Source organism: Oncorhynchus masou, chromosome 23 (assembly GCF_036934945.1).
Source record: "Oncorhynchus masou masou isolate Uvic2021 chromosome 23, UVic_Omas_1.1, whole genome shotgun sequence".
Classification (NCBI taxonomy): domain Eukaryota; kingdom Metazoa; phylum Chordata; class Actinopteri; order Salmoniformes; family Salmonidae; genus Oncorhynchus; species Oncorhynchus masou.
Genome location: NC_088234.1, coordinates 64352343 through 64371360, shown reverse-complemented (window position 1 = coordinate 64371360; position 19018 = coordinate 64352343). Strand labels below are relative to the sequence as shown.

At 43.5% G+C, this 19018-nt stretch overlaps 1 protein-coding gene across 3 annotated transcripts; it reads right to left on the bottom strand.

Annotated features, from left to right (window-relative positions):
• Window positions 1-3159: 3159 nt before the first annotated feature.
• LOC135511199 (CREB3 regulatory factor-like) lies at window positions 3160-18403 on the bottom strand. Of its 3 annotated transcripts, XM_064932827.1 has the most exons (11): window positions 18262-18403; window positions 17882-17989; window positions 14656-14760; window positions 11290-11405; window positions 10947-11063; window positions 10349-10579; window positions 9495-10101; window positions 8642-8831; window positions 7614-7687; window positions 5725-5850; window positions 3160-5593 (listed from the first exon to the last, which is right to left on the bottom strand). In XM_064932827.1, the coding sequence occupies exons 4-11, from the start codon at window positions 11296-11298 to the stop codon at window positions 5475-5477; spliced, it is 1473 nt and encodes a 490-aa protein (XP_064788899.1). In that variant the 5' UTR covers window positions 11299-11405; window positions 14656-14760; window positions 17882-17989; window positions 18262-18403; the 3' UTR covers window positions 3160-5474. The 3 variants fall into 3 exon arrangements, with proteins under 3 accessions (XP_064788899.1, XP_064788900.1, XP_064788901.1); XM_064932828.1 differs by lacking the exon at window positions 14656-14760; XM_064932829.1 differs by lacking the exons at window positions 11290-11405; window positions 14656-14760; window positions 17882-17989; window positions 18262-18403 and having other exon boundaries at window positions 3161-5593; window positions 10943-11030.
• Window positions 18404-19018: the final 615 nt, after the last annotated feature.

The following is a 19018-nucleotide window of genomic DNA, read 5'->3' as shown; positions in this document are numbered from 1 at the left end:
CTGATCCCTCCGCTTCTGTGGAACCGGACCGTGGACCATCGCCGGAGACTCCGGACTGGGGACCGTCGCTGGAGGCTCGGGACTGGGGACCGTTCCTTTCTCAGAACAGCATTCCCGTACGGGCCTTATTGAAGCTGTGGCTACACGACAGTAGGGCAGGATTCTTGCCGCAGCATACAGGACAGGAGAGATCCTCCTCTGGTTAACACGATCTCTAAGCCATTGTCACTCCCTGTCCTTGAATAACTTTTAACAACTTTCTTTCTTAAATGGGCACTTCCCCCAAAAGTTAAGCCACACTTGGAGAACCTTTTTGTTTTTAATTTTTGATGGTATATTAATATCTCTAACCAAAGATATCTCAAGATATTTCAATACCTCAAACCAAATCCCAGAGTTATCTTGTTGATCCAACAGAGCTGAACTCTAGAAAACTGAATGTTACAGCATTGAGCTACACTTTACCCTCAACAGGCGATTCAGAAGTGTAGGTTTACAGGAAACTAGGAGTCTGGTTAGACAGGTAAGTTGTGTGTGTGTGTGTCTGTCTGTGTAGTTTTGCTGTGTGTGCAGACTAATAGCTCATTTACACAGAATTGTTATTTATGGACCCACCCACTGAGTATTTCAATTAAGATGTAAGCACATTGTTCATAGAATCAATTCATCAATTCACACATGGCATTTTAAGAATATAGATTTTTATTGACATAGCAGCAGCTTCAAGATAGCAAAATCTACATTTAAACAGACTGAACGGACATAAGACTGAACGAACTGAGCAGACTGAACGAACTGAGCAGACTGAACGGACTGAGCAGACTGAACGGACTGAACGGACTGAACAAAACTATGTGTTTCTATTTCTACGACATTTTTTTTGTGTGTTTCTCTTTTTTATGCACAGTCCCAGAGCTAATAAATGTTTCATACATGTTGATAAAGGGTTAATAACACATTACAAATGGCTTATTACATGTTAACTACTGCAAGATCAGATGAATAGGTTAAGGCTTAAGTAAGACTGGGAATAAGTATTCTAGCAGATAACTCGACAATACACAGCTTTCTGGAACGACTGCCTCTGGTCTGCTAAATTCTATAACTGGTCTGCTGAGGCCTATAACTGGTCTGCTAAATTCTATAACTGGTCTGCTGAGGCCTATAACTGGTCTGCTGAGGCCTATAACTGTTCTGCTAAATTCTATAACTGGTCTGCTGAGGCCTATAACTGTTCTGCTAAATTCTATAACTGGTCTGCTGAGGCCTATAACTGTTCTGCTGAGGCCTATAACTGGTCTGCTGAGGCCTATAACTGGTCTGCTAAATTCTATAACTGGTCTGCTGAGGCCTATAACTGTTCTGCTGAGGCCTATAACTGGTCTGCTGAGGCCTATAACTGGTCTGCTGAGGCCTATAACTGGTCTGCTGAGGCCTATAACTGGTCTGCTGAGGCCTATAACTGGTCTGCTGAGGCCTATAACTGGTCTGCTGAGTCCTATAACTGGTCTGCTGAGGCCTATAACTGGTCTGCTAAATTCTATAACTGGTCTGCTGAGGCCTATAACTGTTCTGCTAAATTCTATAACTGGTCTGCTGAGGCCTATAACTGGTCTGCTAAATTCTATAACTGGTCTGCTGAGGCCTATAACTGTTCTGCTAAATTCTATAACTGGTCTGCTGAGGCCTATAACTGTTCTGCTGAGGCCTATAACTGGTCTGCTGAGGCCTATAACTGGTCTGCTAAATTCTATAACTGGTCTGCTGAGGCCTATAACTGTTCTGCTGAGGCCTATAACTGGTCTGCTGAGGCCTATAACTGGTCTGCTGAGGCCTATAACTGGTCTGCTGAGGCCTATAACTGGTCTGCTGAGGCCTATAACTGGTCTGCTGAGGCCTATAACTGGTCTGCTGAGTCCTATAACTGGTCTGCTGAGGCCTATAACTGGTCTGCTGAGGCCTATAACTGGTCTGCTGAGGCCTATAACTGGTCTGCTGAGGCCTATAACTAGTCTGCTGAGGCCTATAACTAGTCTGCTGAGGCCTATAACTAGTCTGCTGAGGCCTATAACTAGTCTGCTGAGGCCTATAACTGGTCTGCTGAGGCCTATAACTGGTCTGCTGAGGCCTATAACTAGTCTGCTGAGGCCTATAACTAGTCTGCTGAGGCCTATAACTGGTCTGCTGAGGCCTATAACTGGTCTGCTGAGGCCTATAACTGGTCTGCTGAGGCCTATAACTGGTCTGCTGAGGCCTATAACTGGTCTGTTAAGGCCTGGTCTGTTAAGGCCTATAACTGGTCTGTTAAGGCCTGGTCTGTTAAGACCTATAACTGGTCTGTTAAGTCCTGGTCTGTTAAGGCCTATAACTGGTCTGTTAAGGCCTGGTCTGGTCTGTTAAGGCCTGGTCTGTTAAGGCCTATAACTGGTCTGTTAAGGCCTGGTCTGTTAAGGCCGATAACTGGTCTGTTAAGGCCTGGTCTGTTAAGGCCGATAACTGGTCTGTTAAGGCCTGGTCTGTTAAGGCCTATAACTGGTCTGTTAAGGCCTGGTCTGTTAAGGCCGATAACTGGTCTGTTAAGGCCTGGTCTGTTAAGGCCGATAACTGGTCTGTTAAGGCCTGGTCTGTTAAGACCTATAACTGGTCTGTTAAGTCCTGGTCTGTTAAGGCCTATAACTGGTCTGTTAAGGCCTGGTCTGGTCTGTTAAGGCCTGGTCTGTTAAGGCCTATAACTGGTCTGTTAAGGCCTGGTCTGTTAAGGCCTGGTCTGGTCTGTTAAGGCCTGGTCTGTTAAGGCCTATAACTGGTCTGTTAAGGCCTGGTCTGGTCTGTTAAGGCCTGGTCTGTTAAGGCCTATAACTGGTCTGTTAAGGCCTGGTCTGTTAAGGCCGATAACTGGTCTGTTAAGGCCTGGTCTGTTAAGGCCGATAACTGGTCTGTTAAGGCCGATAACTGGTCTGTTAAGGCCTGGTCTGTTAAGGCCGATAACTGGTCTGTTAAGGCCTGGTCTGTTAAGGCCGATAACTGGTCTGTTAAGGCCTGGTCTGTTAAGGCCGATAACTGGTCTGTTAAGGCCTGGTCTGTTAAGGCCGATAACTGGTCTGTTAAGGCCTGGTCTGTTAAGGCCGATAACTGGTCTGTTAAGGCCTGGGCTTTTAAGGCCTATAACTGGTCTGTTAAGGCCTATAACTGGTATGTTAAGGCCTGGTCTGTTAAGGCCTGGTCTGTTAAGGCCTGGTCTGTTAAGGCCTATAACTGGTCTGTTAAGGCCTATAACTGGTATGTTAAGGCCTGGTCTGTTAAGGCCTGGTCTGTTAAGGCCGATAACTGGTCTGTTAAGGCCTGGGCTTTTAAGGCCTATAACTGGTCTGTTAAGGCCTATAACTGGTCTGTTAAGGCCTGGTCTGTTAAGGCCTGGTCTGTTACGGCCTATAACTCCATACATGTTCATTTCCCAGGAAAATCTGTTCCCTTGATCATGATATACAGCACTTCTTCAAAATCTATAAATTCAATAAATGTGCAAACTTCTCAATTATTAGTTATGATCATCTATATGACGTTATTTTTTGTATCACTTCGTTTTCATGTGTGTGTTTGTGCACGCATGTTAAGACATAATACTTTTATGAACAGTACCATTATTGTTGGGGATTAATTGAGGATATGGTCACTCATCCATCCAATTGAGGATATGGTCACTCGTCCATCCAATTGAGGATATGGTCACTCGTCCATCCAATTGAGGATATGGTCACTCATCCATCCAATTGAGGATATGGTCACTCATCCATCCAATTGAGGATTATTGCCAAGAACTGTGGCTGGGCAGTTCATGACCCCTGCTGTGTCAGTAATATACTGAAGCAGGGCCTTGTATTTCTCAATGTGCTCCATCTTTCAAGTAAATAGACTACTGTGCTCCTACATTCAAGTACATGAAGTGCAATGACAGGACTTAGAGTGAAGTAAAGCTCTGGGTCCATATCCATAAAGAGTCCTAGAGTAGGAGTGTCACATCTAGCTGGCTTGACTTAAATGTAAATAAAAGCTGATCTAGGATCAGGTCCCCCCCGTCCAGGTAATCTGATTCATCATGATCTAAAATGATCGTAGATCAGCATTTTAAGATGCTTTATGAATACAGGCTTGGGATTATAGGGACTATACTGACCGAATGGCCACACTACACCTTTCCTCTCAAAAATCACATTGGCCATTTTGCAAATGAGAGAATAGTAAACGTTTAGGTTTGTATGGGAGGGTATTTGTTGTCTCTGAATGAGTTGTGTTTTCTATATTCTCAGCAGCACAAAGAGAAGCAGAGAAAGATGTGGTGGTGTGCGTATTAATATATTGCTCTCAAAGACCATTCAAAGGCACAGGCTACAAAAAGCACAGTGGACCTATATAGATGAATCAGATGAAAAATCAGATAGATTAATCAGATATATGAAATATATTAATCAGATTTGAAACCATTGATGTGGATCACTCTAACAGTTACAGTACTGTGGGTTTAGGACATGGATGGACAACTATAGTAATCAGGGGTGCAGTGCTGTTCTCTCTTCTCCCTGTGGCACTTAATCACTCATTGCCGAGAGAAGACACGCCTGGGCCCATGTTAAAAAAGTGTCTCAGGGAAGGAATGCTGATCTAGGATTAGGTCCCCCCCGTCCATGTAATCCTATTAATTATGATCTACTGATCCTAGATCAGCACCCCGAGACTCTTTGTGAACATGGGGCCAGGTTTCCCAGGTAGCAGTCCAGTCACTGATTTGCAGGAAGAAAATAAACCAGAAAACACAGGGCCCTCCTGAGGACGGGAGTTTCCCTGGTTTAAGGTTATTTTTATCCTCTACACAGGTTCCTCTGTAGAGAAGTACAGTACATTATGACATCAGTTTTAAAGAGGATCTGTAGAGAAACATAATTTACTTTAAGGAATGCAGAGACATATAAAACGACCATGCAAGCAGCATTCAGCATCTTTGAGAAGCACTGTGCAACATTCACGTGATGCCAAAGTCCTTCCCCCTGTCTGTCTGTTTATCTATGCACTTTTGGTTTACAGTACGATTCAAAATGGACATCAAGATAAACAGCTTAGTCATCATGTCCACTGTTATAAGCACCATACTCACTGTCACTCCTCTCCCTGTTCTTCCATAATAGTGTATAACTACGACTAGCTAGCAGCACACAGTGTCCTCCTTTAGGCACGATGGTATACACTATAGTACATAATGCAATAGATACACTGGAATTATGCACACAATCTTAAACAAACATGCCAGACGTTAATGTTCTGAGACACTCATCAGCTATACTGTAACAGCTAGAGGCACAGCAGATGCTCTCTATCTGTCTGTCTGCCTGCCTGCCTGCCTATCCTACCTTCTCTCCATGTTAGAAAGTGCAAAGTGAAGCAAGAAGGGGCGGGATAGTGACTCTGGTGGGGAGAAGAGGTTAGTGGCTAGGGTCTGATGACCCTCCTTCTCCCTTAGTCTCTCTGGTGCTCTGTCCCCCGGCAGGGTTCTTCAAGATCCTCTCCACAAACGCTTTGCCTCGTCCTGCTACACGTGGCCCTGCACACACGCACGCATGCGCACAAATACCCACAAACACACATCCATACAATTAACATACTTCCATTAAAATACAGTCACACTCACAGGGTCTCATGGCAGTCCAAACAGACTACATACTCACTACTCACCAGCTGATTCCTTCAGAATGTCCTCCAGTCTCTCTCTCAGACCTCCTCTCCCTATGTCTTCCTCTCTGCTCTCCACTCTCTGGCGGATCAGCTCCTTTATCTGCAGCACTGCCCACAACAGGCCATCTGAAGGAATTACACCACCAGAGACATGAAGGATTGACTGAATGAGCTAAAATGGCTGCATACTGGCGAAATTCCCTTGGAAAGTCTCAGTATAAATGAAATCATAAAAATGTATATTTAAAGCACATAGGCTATGTTAAGTGTGAAAAAGGATTGTATGAAACAGATAATTATCTATAACAGTGTGTTAGGGCCAGTGGCGGTTGGTGCTGTTTAAGATTAGAGAGGTAGATTTTTTTTTAAATAATCAAGGTGACAGACAGTGACACATTCAATAACACATTGCACACTCTTGCCTGCATCTAGCTGATCTGGGGTGGAATCATTAGTCCAAACAGAACGTTTTGCAACTAAAACAAGAGTTTGTATTGGACAAATTCAGGTAGGTCCTTCCCGTTTCGTTTGCTTCTGTTTAAGACAGAATCGGCAGAATGAATACACCCCTGATCATCCGCACACACAGTTCACTTTCATAAAGACAAATACGGAATCATTGCTAATGCTTGCTGTATAATTCCTTTTTGCATTTACGCTCTCTCCTCTCACATTTTACCTTCGCTTGTGGACTTCAGTGCACAACACAACAGCTGTATATGACCAAGCGCAAAAACCTCTCCAAGCCAAACCTTCATACCATAACACTAACCACTAAGCCTACATTGTTGACACCATATTAATATTATAGTCAACAAACTAGAACTAACCTGTAAGTAAACACAGAATCCAATCCATGTGTACAATCATGCAGTACAGTGTACAGTAGGTAGTTTAGCAGTTACACCAGCGGGCCCCGGTGGCAATAAATTAATAAAACCGAACGTTTACCTTGACTTGAAGAGTTGCAGTGTTGGATAGCCTTAGTCTGCTAGCTAACTTAAATAGCATTCCTCTTTGTTTGAATCAGGATGTTGAGTAGGCTAAATTAGCTGCATTAGATAAGTGAAAAGTAAACTAAGAAGGAAAAAAGACAATGAAATATAGCTATCACTCGCTCTCTCTGCTGCTACTACTTAATTTGTTAAACTGCTTAACTATTGTCTTTCACTCTCTTGGAGTCAACTACTCACCACTGCACTGCAGTGTTAGCTAGCTGTAGCGTATGCTTTCAGTACTAGATTCATTCTTTGTTCCTTTGATTGGATGGATAACATGTCAGTTCATACTGCAAGAGCTCTGATAGGTTGGAGCACATCCTCCGGAAGTTGTCATAATTACTGTGTAAGTCTATGGAAGGAGCTGAGAACCATGAGCCTCCTAGGTTTTATATTGAATTAAATGTACCCAGAGGAGGATGGAAGATAGCTGTCCTCCAGCTACAGCATGGTGCTACCCTACAGAGTGCTGTTGAGGCTACTGTAGACTTTCATCGTAACACAGTGTGTTTTAATCAGTTATTTGGTGACATGAATATATTTAGTATAGTTTTATCTAAAAAGGATAGCTTTTTTAATGTTAAACCATTTTAACTTTTCAGAAATGAATTTAGTAGCATTGCCCTCCCCTTCTTACTCTGAGGAGCCTCCAGTGGTCAGGACCCTGTGGCTTCTGGTTGATTAGGTCACATTTTGAGAATAGCGTGGTCCCATATCTGATTGCTCTGTATTACCAAATCCTAAAACTGCACATACAGATCAAGGACCAGCTAGATTGAGAAAGGATCCTGGCTAGAAACAAAATCTTTCTCTACTTGGTGGGTCACCAACAGAACCCATAACAACAGTTTTAGGTGGGTCACTGATTATAAATCGGAAGAAATAACTCACCATACTCCTGGTTCAGACCCCACAGCTTGATTTTGTTGGCCTCATGCTGGGCTTTCTTCTTCAGCCGACACGCTCTGTGGAGAGAGAGGGCGAGAGAGACTGATAGAGAGATGGGAGTGTTGATAAACTCCCATATCTATTGGGTGAATTACTACAGTGTGCCATTACAGCAGCAAGATGTGTGACCTGTTGCCAAAAGAAAAGGGCAACCAGTGAAGAACAAACACCATTGTAAATACAACCTATTTATGTTTATTTATTTTCACTTTTGTACTTGAACTATTTACACATCATTACAACACTGTGTATATATACATAATATGACATTTGAAATGTATTTATTATTTTGTAACTTTTGTAAGTGTAATGTTTACAGTCAATGTTTTATTGTTTATTATCTATTTCATTTGCTTTGGCAATGTAAACATTTTTCCCATGCCAATAAAGCCCTTAAATTGAAATTTAATTGAGAGACAGAGAGAGTGAGAGAGACAGACAGACAGAGCGAGAGAGATGGAGAGAGACAGAGACAGAGACAGGGAGAGAGACAGTTTACCAACCTATAGCCAGAGCTTATGCTGCGCTACACTCGACCTCACTAGCACTTAGCTAGACGCAGGTTGAATTTAACACAGCACAGTTCTGTTGAGTGGTACTAACATCCAGGACACCCTGCTGTACAAATCAAACGTACTTCTGAAAGTGCGGTGTGGAAAAGCCACTAGCGAATTATGGACAGCGGAGTCAATCACCACCTTCCGGAGACACCTGAAACCCCACCTCTTCAAGGAATACCTAGGATAGGATAAAGTAATCCTTCTCACCCCCCTTAAATGATTTAGATGCACTATTGTAAAGTGGCTGTTCCACTGGATGTCAGAAGGTGAATTCACCAATTTGTAAGTCGCTCTGGATAAGAGCGTCTGCTAAATGACTTAAATGTAAATGTAAATGTAATGCCTCTACAGTTAGACAGGTAAGTCAGGTAAGTGGTGTGTATGTGTCCGTGTCCTAGTGTCTACGTGTACCTGGAGGCCAGTTTGTTCCTCTCCTTTCGTGTTGGGGTCCTGGCAGTAACAGGCAGGTCACTGACAGGAGTCAGGCCCTCCAGAGCAGAGCTGAGTGTATGGAGCTGCTCTCCCAAGCTCTGTAGCTTCCCAGGGCTGGGGGTCAGGTCACTGGCATCTGTACGACGGGCTTTTCTCTGGCCTCGCTTACCTGGGGAACACACAGGAGTTTGTGGTTAGTTTTACATAAGTAAGTCTGTAAGTCGCTCTGGATAAGAACATCTGCTCAATGACTAAATGTAATTATATGTTTCCAAGCATGCAAGCACTCGAGACGCAACTGACAGTGCAGCTAATGCAGCTATACTTAAGACTCCACTAACAAAGTATTTGTGTTTGGCAATAGAAATGAGAGATGGCGAGGTTGAAGCAGCAAATTTTACTTCTGAATTTTAACACCCATGGTGTTAAAGGGATACTTGGGGATTTTGACAATGAAGCCTTTTATCTACTTCCCAGAGTCAGATGAAGTCGTGGATATCAGATTTATGCTAGTCGATACTCAGACTTCCAGTCAGTGCTCTAATTCTAGTTACGAACTACCTCTAATTTCTTTCATATAGGACACAGAGACTTAAAAATGGCATCATCTGTGTTCATCTGACTCTGGGGAAGTAGATAAAGGGCCTCATTTCCAAAATCTCGATGTATCCCTTTAAAATTAACACTTTCCTGGTATGTATGTGACCCACCGAAGGAGTATTGATACATTTATAAAAATGAAGAACATATAAAATGCAAAAATGTTTTACATCTTCCTTTCCTTATTCTATTGTACATTAATGGGTCTTATGGCTTGGGGTTGAGGTCTCACCATTGGTGGAGGTCCCCTCTTTCAGGCACATGGTGGTGGGTAGGGTGCTAGGGCCACAGATTATATCTCCTTCATATTTATCTTCATCTCTTTCTTCATATCTCTCTTCGGCTCTCCGTCTATCTTTCTCTCCATCTCTCCATTTGGCTCTCAATCTCTCTTTCTCTCCATCTCTCCCCAGGTCTGCCTCACTGAAGAGGCTACATTCCCAGTAACGCCGGCGTTTCTTTTGTCTCTTATGGGACTGAAGCTCCTCCTCTTCCTTCCCTTTCTCTTCCTCCATGGCTTCTGTCCCCTTCTCCTCTTCCTCTTTCCCATCTTCCTCCTTCTCCTCCTCTTCAATATCGCTGTCTGTTCCTTGACTAGACTCAGTGTCTGGCTCACTCTGTAGAGAGTAGTTATGCACCATCTCTTCCTGCCCCACCTGCTGCAGCCCTTCCCTAGCTTCACTCTCCCGCCCTCCAGCCTCTTGGCTCCAGGACTCCGGATATCTACCAGCCAGGAGGAGGTGTCCAGCCCCCAACCCTACACAGGGTGTGAGGTCTGTGGGGTTCCTCGGCTGCCTGTCCTCTGGTCTTAGGGATAACCATGGTTTTTCTCTGCCTCCCTGCGGAGAGCAAAACAGAGTAGGTAGAAGTTTGCTCTAAACCATGGTCAGAGTTCCTCAGGACTGCCCATGGACCCAAATAAGAATCGACTAATCAATATTTTCCTCAGTTGTGTAAGTGCTTGGCTGGAACAAACAGCTGCACACCCTGTAGATCTCCAGAACCAGAAGTGACTTCCCAGAATCTAATGGTGAAGGTTAGTGATGATGTTAATCCTGATAATCTGTGGTTAAGAGTAACTCATACCTCAGGTGAGACAAAGGAGCACTCGCAGCTCGGTGGTGCCCCCTCTGGGCTGCCTTTGGCGTAGTGTGTGATGTCATCCAGGGCCGAGATGTCCCAGCGACGCTCGGAGGTGTGTGTGTCGTCAGTGATCACATCCTCCAAGAGATCACTGAGTAGCTCACATCCAGGCTGCTGGCCTCGACACAGGGACAGGGCTGGGGCCCCCAACATCACCACCACACCCTTAGGACACTACAACACAGAGACCAAACACATTCTCTGTCTATGATAACACTGAGTTACATACACACATTGTTTTTTACTTCTGTGGTATTCAATTCCATATCCAGAGGTCAATAGCATTGATGGTTTTCATTCTTCCATCCCCTCTAATCAGGGACTGAGTCAGACCACAGGAGGCTGGTGTCACCTTAATTGGGGAGTTGGGGCTTGTGGTAATTGCTGGAGCGGAATTAGTGGAATGGTATCAAGCACGTGTTTGATGCCATTCCATTGACTCCAATTCCAGCGATTATTATGGCCTGGCCTCCCCTCAGCAGCCTCCACTGATTCAGACATGGGACATATACAAGTGACAAATGTTTTCCACTGTACCTACGTTGTCTGACTCTGCACTGCCCCCTGTAGGAGAGATGGTGAATGGCTCTAAGGTCACAGATAACCCGTTGGTCCCATAGGCCTCACCAAAGACAGGCTCCATCCCACTGCTACCTGGCTGGAGAGAGAGAGAAGGGGAAGGGGTCAGAGTTGGATGGGGGAGATAGAAAGATAAAGGGAGAGGAAGACAGAGAGAGAAAGCGAGAGAAAGCCAGATATGACTCTGTTGTCATATTGTACAATAGCCAGCATTAAGTTTGTAAACTAGCAACTCATCATGATAAAGTATCTATATATTATGAAGTATAATGAAGAAAATATTGTAGTATAACAAGGCTGTGTACCTGAGGCATGGTGGTGCTTGGACCTGTTCAGAGGCAGTTGGATGGGTCAAAAGTTTAGTACGGTTAGCTTCGTCATCATCAGTACACCAACCGCCAGAGGTCAGAGTTCACATCATCTGATAACAGAGACAGACAGTTAGCCTTAATATTAACATTTTAAATCGAGCAGCTGATTTAGTTCAGGTTTCAGAGATTAGTTACAGTGGCTTGCGAAAATATTCACCCCCTTGTCATTTTTCCTATTTTGTTGCCTTACAACCTGGAATTAAAATAGATTTTTGGGGGATTTGTATAATTTGATACACAACATGCCTTCCACTTTGAAGATGCAAAATATTTTTTTTGTAAGACAAACAAGACAAAAAAAAGATTACTTGAGCATGCATAACTATTCACCCCGCCAAAGTCAATACTTTGTATAGCTACCTTTTGCAGAAATTACAGCTGCAAGTCTTATGGGGTATGTCTCTATAAGCTTGACACATCTAGCCACTGGGATTTTTGCCCGTTCTTCAAGGCAAAACTGCTACAGCTCCCTCAAGTTGGATGGGTTCCGCAGGTGTACCGCAATTTGTAAGTCATACCACAGATTCTCAATTGAATTGAGGTTCGGGCTTTGACTAGGCCAATCCAAGACATTTAAATGTTTCCCCCAACCTGTTAGAGATCGGGCTACTTTTTTCAAAATTCTGTTAAAAATCACGCAACATTTCAACGTCCTGCTACTCATGCCAGGAATATAGTATATGCATATGATTAGTATGTGTGGATAGAAAACACTCTGAAGTTTCTAAAACTGGTTAAATGATGTCTGTGACTATAACAGAACGTGTTTCGTGGTCAAAATCGCAAGGAAACCTGATCACAAAATCGACGAAGAAAAAATCAATCCGCCAGTCTCTGTATTGTCTATTGCAAGGTATAATAGATAGCGACCGGCTTACAGTTCCTACAGCTTCCACACGATGTCGCCAGTGTTGTGATTTCTATGCAGGTAAATCCTTGGTCATATGAGTAATAGGCACGTCCTCTCGTCGGGGACACAGCAGGAAGAAATGGAAGGTGGAAAGTGCACTACGTTTTCCAAACTTGCTCCTATTGAATACAGATCGCTCCGTGATCAATTTGATCGTTTATTAACGTTTACTAATACCTAAAGTTGGATTACAGAAGTAGTTTGAAGTGTTTTGTCAAAGTTTATAGGCAACTTTTTTAATTTAAAAAAATAACGTTGCGTTTAGAAACGGTGTTTTTCCTGGATCACACAGTCTTCATAAATGGACATTTTGGGTATACAAGGGCCGATTTAATCGAAAAAAAGACCCAACTGTGATGTTTATGTGACATATAGGAGTGCCAACAAAGAAGCTCGTCAAAGGTAATGAATGGTTTATATTTTATTTCTGCGTTTTGTGTAGCGCCGGCTACGCTAATTCTTTTGTTTACGTCCCCTTCAGGTATTTCGGGGTGTTGCATGCTATCAGATAATAGCTTCTCATGCTTTCGCCGAAAAGCATTTTAAAAATCTGACTTGTTGGCTAGATTCACAACGAGTGTAGCTTGAATTGAGTACCCTGCATGTGTGTTTTAATGAACGTTTGAGTTTTAACGAGTGCTATTAGCATTTGGCGTAGCACATTTGCATTTATTGTTGGCAAGTTGGTACGCTAGCGCGTCGGGTTGCCCAGAGAGGTTAAACCACTCAAGTGTTGCTTTAGCTGTATGCTCAGGGTCATTGTCCTGCTGGAAGGTGAACCTCCGTCTCAGTCTCAAAGCTCTGGAAGACTGAAACAGGTTTCCCTCAAGAATTTCCCTGTATTTAGCGCCATCTTTCATTCCTTCAATTCTGACCAGTTTCCCAGTTCCTGCCAATGAAAAGCATCCCCACAGCATGATGCTGGCACCACCATGCTTCACTGTGGGGATGGTGTTCTCGGTGTGATGGGAGGTGTTAGCTCAATTTTAGTCTCATCTGACCAGAGTACCTTCTTCCATATGTTTGGGGAGTCTCCCACATGCCTTTTGGCGAACACCAAACGTGTTTGCTTATTTTTTTCTTTAAGCAATGGCTTTTTCTGGCCACTCTTCCGTAAAGCCCAGCTCTGTGGAGTGTACGGCTTAAAGTGGTCCAATGGACAGATAGTCCAATCTCTGCTATGGAGCTTTGCAGCTCCTTCAGGGTTATCTTTGGTCTCTTTGTTGCCTCTCTGATTAATGCCCTCCTTGCCTGGTCCATGAGTTTTGGTGGGTGGCCCTCTCTTGGCAGGTTTGTTGTGGTGCCATATTCTTTCCATTTTATTATAATGGATTTAATGGTGCTCTGTGGGATTTTCAAAGTTTCTGATATTTTTTTATAACGCAACCCTGATCTGTACTTCTCCACAACTTTGTCCCTGACCTATTTGGAGAGCTCCTTGGCCTTCATAGTGCCACTTACTTGATGGTACCCCTTGCTTAGTGGTGTTGCAGACTCTGGGGCCTTTCAGAACAGGTGTATATATACTGAGATCATGTGACAGATCATGTGACACTTAGATTGCACACAGGTGGACATTATATTATATTATATAACTAATTATTTGACTTCTGAAGGTAATTGGTTGCACCAGATCTTATTTAGGGGCTTCATAGCAAAGGGGGTGAAGACATGCACAAACCACTTTTCAGTTTTTTATTTTTTTGAATTTTTTGAAACAAGTTATTTTTTAATTTCACCTCACCAATTTGGAGTAATTTGTGTATGTTCATTACATGAAATCCAAATAAAAATCAATTTAAATTACAGGTTGTAATGCAACAAAATAGAAAAAATGCCAAGGGGGACTAATACTTTTGCAAGGCACTGTACAGGTCTCCCATGACAGATTGAGTAGCTTGTCAGGCTTTTAAGACTTGGTTTCGGGCTCTGAGATTACTTAGTACTGATTCATCCAGGGCAATTCCTTGCCTGCCCTAGGCAAGACCCCTGCCCCCTCCAAAAAAAAACTCCCAGCGAGCAAAATGACGTTGAAAAGACATGTAAAATATGTATTTTTCAGACGTTGAAGTTAGGTTCAATTTAGGTTCTTAATGAAAGGTGAAAATATGTATTTTCCATATGTTTAAAATTCAAATTTTCCAGGATGTTGAAAAGGCGTCTTTTCGGAACATTGAAAAATATTTTTTTTCTGGATGTTTAAATCAGGTTCATCATCAAATCTGAACCAATCATACACATCTATGATTTTGTTACGTTACAGCTTTATTCTAAAATGGATCAAATATTTTTCCCCCTCATCAATCTACACACAATACCCCACAATGACAAACCGAAAACAGGTTTTTCGAAATTTTTGCAAATGTATTAAAAATAAATAACAGAAATACCTTAAGTATTCAGACCCTTTGCTATGAGACTCGAAATTGGGCTCAGGTGCATCCTGGTTGCATTGATAATCCTTGAGATGTTTCCACAACTTGATTGGAGTCCACCTGTGGTAAATTCAATTGATTGGACAGGAGTTGGAAAGGCACACAATTGTATATATATATATATTGTCCAACAGTTGAAGGAATTGTCTGTAGAGCACAGAGACAGGATTGTGTCGAGGCACAGATCTGGGGAAGGATACCAACACATTTCTGCAGCACTGAAGGCCCCCAAGAACACAGTGGCCTCAAATATTCTTAAATGGAAGATGTTTGGAACCACCAAGATTCTTCCTCGAGCTGGCCTCCTGAGCAATCTGGGGAGAAGGACCTTGTTAAGGGATGTGACAAAGAACCCGATGGTCACTCTGACAGAGCTCCAGAGTTCCTCTGTGGAGATGGGAGAACCTTCCAGAAGGACAACCATCTCTGCAGCACTCCACCAATCAGGCCTTTAAGGTAGAGTGGCCAGACGAAAACCACTCCTAAGCGAAAGGCACATGACAGCCCGCTTGGAGTTTGCCAAAAGGCACCTAAAGGACTCTCAGACCATGAGAAACAAGATTCTCTCGTCTGATGAAACCAAGATTGAACTCTTTGGCCTGAATGCCAAGCGTCACATCTGGAGGAAACCTGGCACCATCCTTATGTGAAGCATGGTGCTAGAGGTGTCACTACAGCCCCTGATTCGATTCCAGGCTATATCACAACCGGCTGTGATTGGGAGTCCCATAGGACAGCTCACAATTGGCCCAGCAATGACCGGGTTAGGGTTGGCTGGGGTAGGCAGTCATTGTAAATAAGAATGTGTTCTTAACTGGACTTGCTTAGTTAAATAAAGGTTAAATAAATGATCGTGAGAGGATCATGCTGTGGGATGTTTTTCAGCGGCAGGGACCGGGCGACTAGTCAGGATCGAGATAAAGAGGAACAGAGCAAAGTACAGAGAGGTCCTTGATGAAAAACTGCTCCAGAGCGCTCAGGACCTCAGACTGGGGATGAAGGTTCACCTTCCAACAGGACAATGACCGTAAGCACACAGCCAAGACAACGCAGGAGTGGCTTCAGGACAAGTCTCTGAATGTCCTTTAGTGGCCCGGTCAGAGCCTGGATTTGAACCCGATCATTCGAACATCTCTGGAGAAACCTGAAAATAGATGTGCTGCAACACTCCCCATCCAACCTGACAGAACTTGAAAATCTACAGAGAGGAATGGGACATACTCCCCAAATACAGGTGTGCCAAGCTTGTCGCGTCATCCCCAAGAAGACTTGATGCTGTAATCACTGCCAAAGGTATTTCAACAAAGTACTGAGTAAAGGGTCTGAATACTTATGTAAATGCAATATATCCATTTATTTTTAATACATTTGTAAAAAAAAAAAAAAAAAAATGAACTGAGTTTTTGCTTTGTCATTATGGGGTATTGTGTGTAGATTGACGAGGGAAAAAAACTATTAAATCAATTTTAGAATAAGGCTGTAACGTAACAGAATGTTACGGGGGTTGCCATGTTACACTTTATTTGACAGACCACGACCCTGCCTCACACAGGAAGCGGCGCAGGTCCTAATCCAGGCACTTGTCATCTCCCGTCTGGATTACTGCAACTCGCTGTTGGCTGGGCTCCCTGCCTGTGCCATTAAACCCCTACAACTCATCCAGAACGCCGCAGCCCGTCTGGTGTTCAACCTTCCCAAGTTCTCTCACGTCACCCCGCTCCTCCGCTCTCTCCACTGGCTTCCAGTTGAAGCTCGCATCCGCTACAAGACCATGGTGCTTGCCTACGGAGTTGTGAGGGGAACGGCACCGCAGTACCTCCAGGCTCTGATCAGGCCCTACACCCAAACAAGGGCACTGCGTTCATCCACCTCTGGCCTGCTCGCCTCCCTACCACTGAGGAAGTACAGTTCCCGCTCAGCCCAGTCAAAACTGTTCGCTGCTCTGGCCCCCCAATGGTGGAACAAACTCCCTCACGACGCCAGGACAGCGGAGTCAATCACCACCTTCCGGAGACACCTGAAACCCCACCTCTTTAAGGAATACCTAGGATAGGATAAAGTAATCCTTCTCACCCCCCTTAAATGATTTAGATGCACTATTGTAAAGTGGCTGTTCCACTGGATGTCATAAGGTGAATTCACCAATTTGTAAGTTGCTCTGGATAAGAGCGTCTGCCAAATGACTTAAATGTAAATGTAATGTAAAAATTCTAGGGATCTGAATACTGAATTATGTGAGGTTTTATGTTGTTGTTGGAGGTGTGTCTTGGTCAGTTTAGCTCAGAAAATGCAGCCCTCGTCAATCTGCCGCCTCATCCTGCCTAATGGATTCATCACTGCAGTGACATCTAGGTTAATCTAGCAGCTCATCACATGAGCACTGTTAATATAGACCCTCAACAAGACCATATAGTTTCTAGCTGCTATAGACAAGGGGAAATCTGCTGCAGTTTAGGTTGGGTTGCCATGTTACACTTTATTTGACAGACCACATTTATTTTTACTCTTTGGGAGTCATTCAATCGAGCATTTAACACATGCTTTCTGAACAACTAACAGCAATGTAAAACAACTTCCAGGACTGTAAAATTGAGTTTCTGTATTCCATCATACCAGCACAGAGAGACAGAAAGACAGAGGGGGTAGATAGAGGAAAGACTAATACTCACAGCCAACATCCTGTGCCCCAGATCCCTAAAATAGTCCTAATCAGTCATTTCCCTGTGTCACACACACACACACACACACACACACACACACACACACACACACACACACACACACACACACACACACACACACACACACACACACACACACACACACACACACACACACACACACACACTCTACAGAGGGATAGTCTGAAGAAACAGCCTTTCTTCCACATGAGACAGAGAGGGGAGTGCCTACTCCTATTCCAAGAAATAAGAGGAATAGCAAAGCTCTGTACCTGACAGCTATGGGGGGGATTTATTTTCACTATAAACCGACTGTTATTCTCATTCAGTCTAATGCCATCATTGAGGACATTAAAGTTTTCTGAATCTGAGCATACAATTAGCTGAACGTGGTGCAAGGCTATTAAAACAACATGTGGCAACAATATCACCCTGACACTGTCGCTTTGCACTCAAGTTACGAAAAGGCAGTACTTTGAACGAACAGCTCGTTGTCTTACCTCCTGCATGGACGGTGTGTCACATTTTCCGATGTTGAAGCGCGCCCCCGTCATCTGTCAACGCGCAGCCCCGCGGTTCTGACAGCGAGCTCTCTGGAAGCCAGCAGCCTAAAGTCCGATAGGAAATAGGCTAAACATTTGACCACTAAATAGTACTCGTTGCAATACCAGCAACGATAAGCCTATGCAGCATAAAATATTATATTTCTATTAGGCCTACACAGCTATAACCTAGGAGGCCATTGTATATAATACAGGAAGAGCACATCAGCATTGACTGGCATCAGAGTCGCAACAAAATAACCAACCCAAAACAGTAGGCTATACTGGGTTATTGCTCGATTCATGGCTACCATGCTGTAGAAGGCTAGGCTACCTACCGTCCACTGTTCCAGCAGTTACAATCAGGGGAACAAAGTGACATCCACATAAACCAATGTTCTTCTCCACAAGACCGCACAAATTACAAGAATTAATGATATGTTGTGGTCCTCTGGTATATCGACGCAAAATATATTTGGGCTCGTCCTGAACAGCTGGCTTTGGAATGGTCTAGACATGGCGAAACAAGGAAACATTTTTCTTTATTTCCCATTAATACACACATTGGTTGTTATTATAAATGACATATATTACATTAATGTCCTCAAATTAACATAGTCATCTTCAAGACTTCATTGGGCTAGGATATATTTCCTCTAAATACAATAATGTGGAACTTGTTGATAAATAAATCCCCTCAGAACCCAAATGGTTCAGTCCGGGATCAGCTGTGAAAATGCATGATTTGTTCCAAAGGAACCATAGAGAAAGTAAGGAATGAAATTAAAGGAGAACATCAGTCATTTAATTTGTGTAGGCAGATATGTCTGATTGTGTTATAATTACTGAGAACTACCTGCTACACACAGTGCATGGATTTCACTACACTTAAATCAGCTTTTCTTGTGAGGCCAGCCCCCCGTTGGAGGAACGAGAGGTCGACAGGATGGTGCTGAGAGGTAGCCTACGGTGAGACACGTTTTAGTGTCTATAGACAATAATGCTTTATTTTAAATTGGTCGACTCACTGTGCGGTGCTGGTGACCTCATGATAATAATTCACTCATCTTTAAATAATGTGCATGTTTTGGTAGG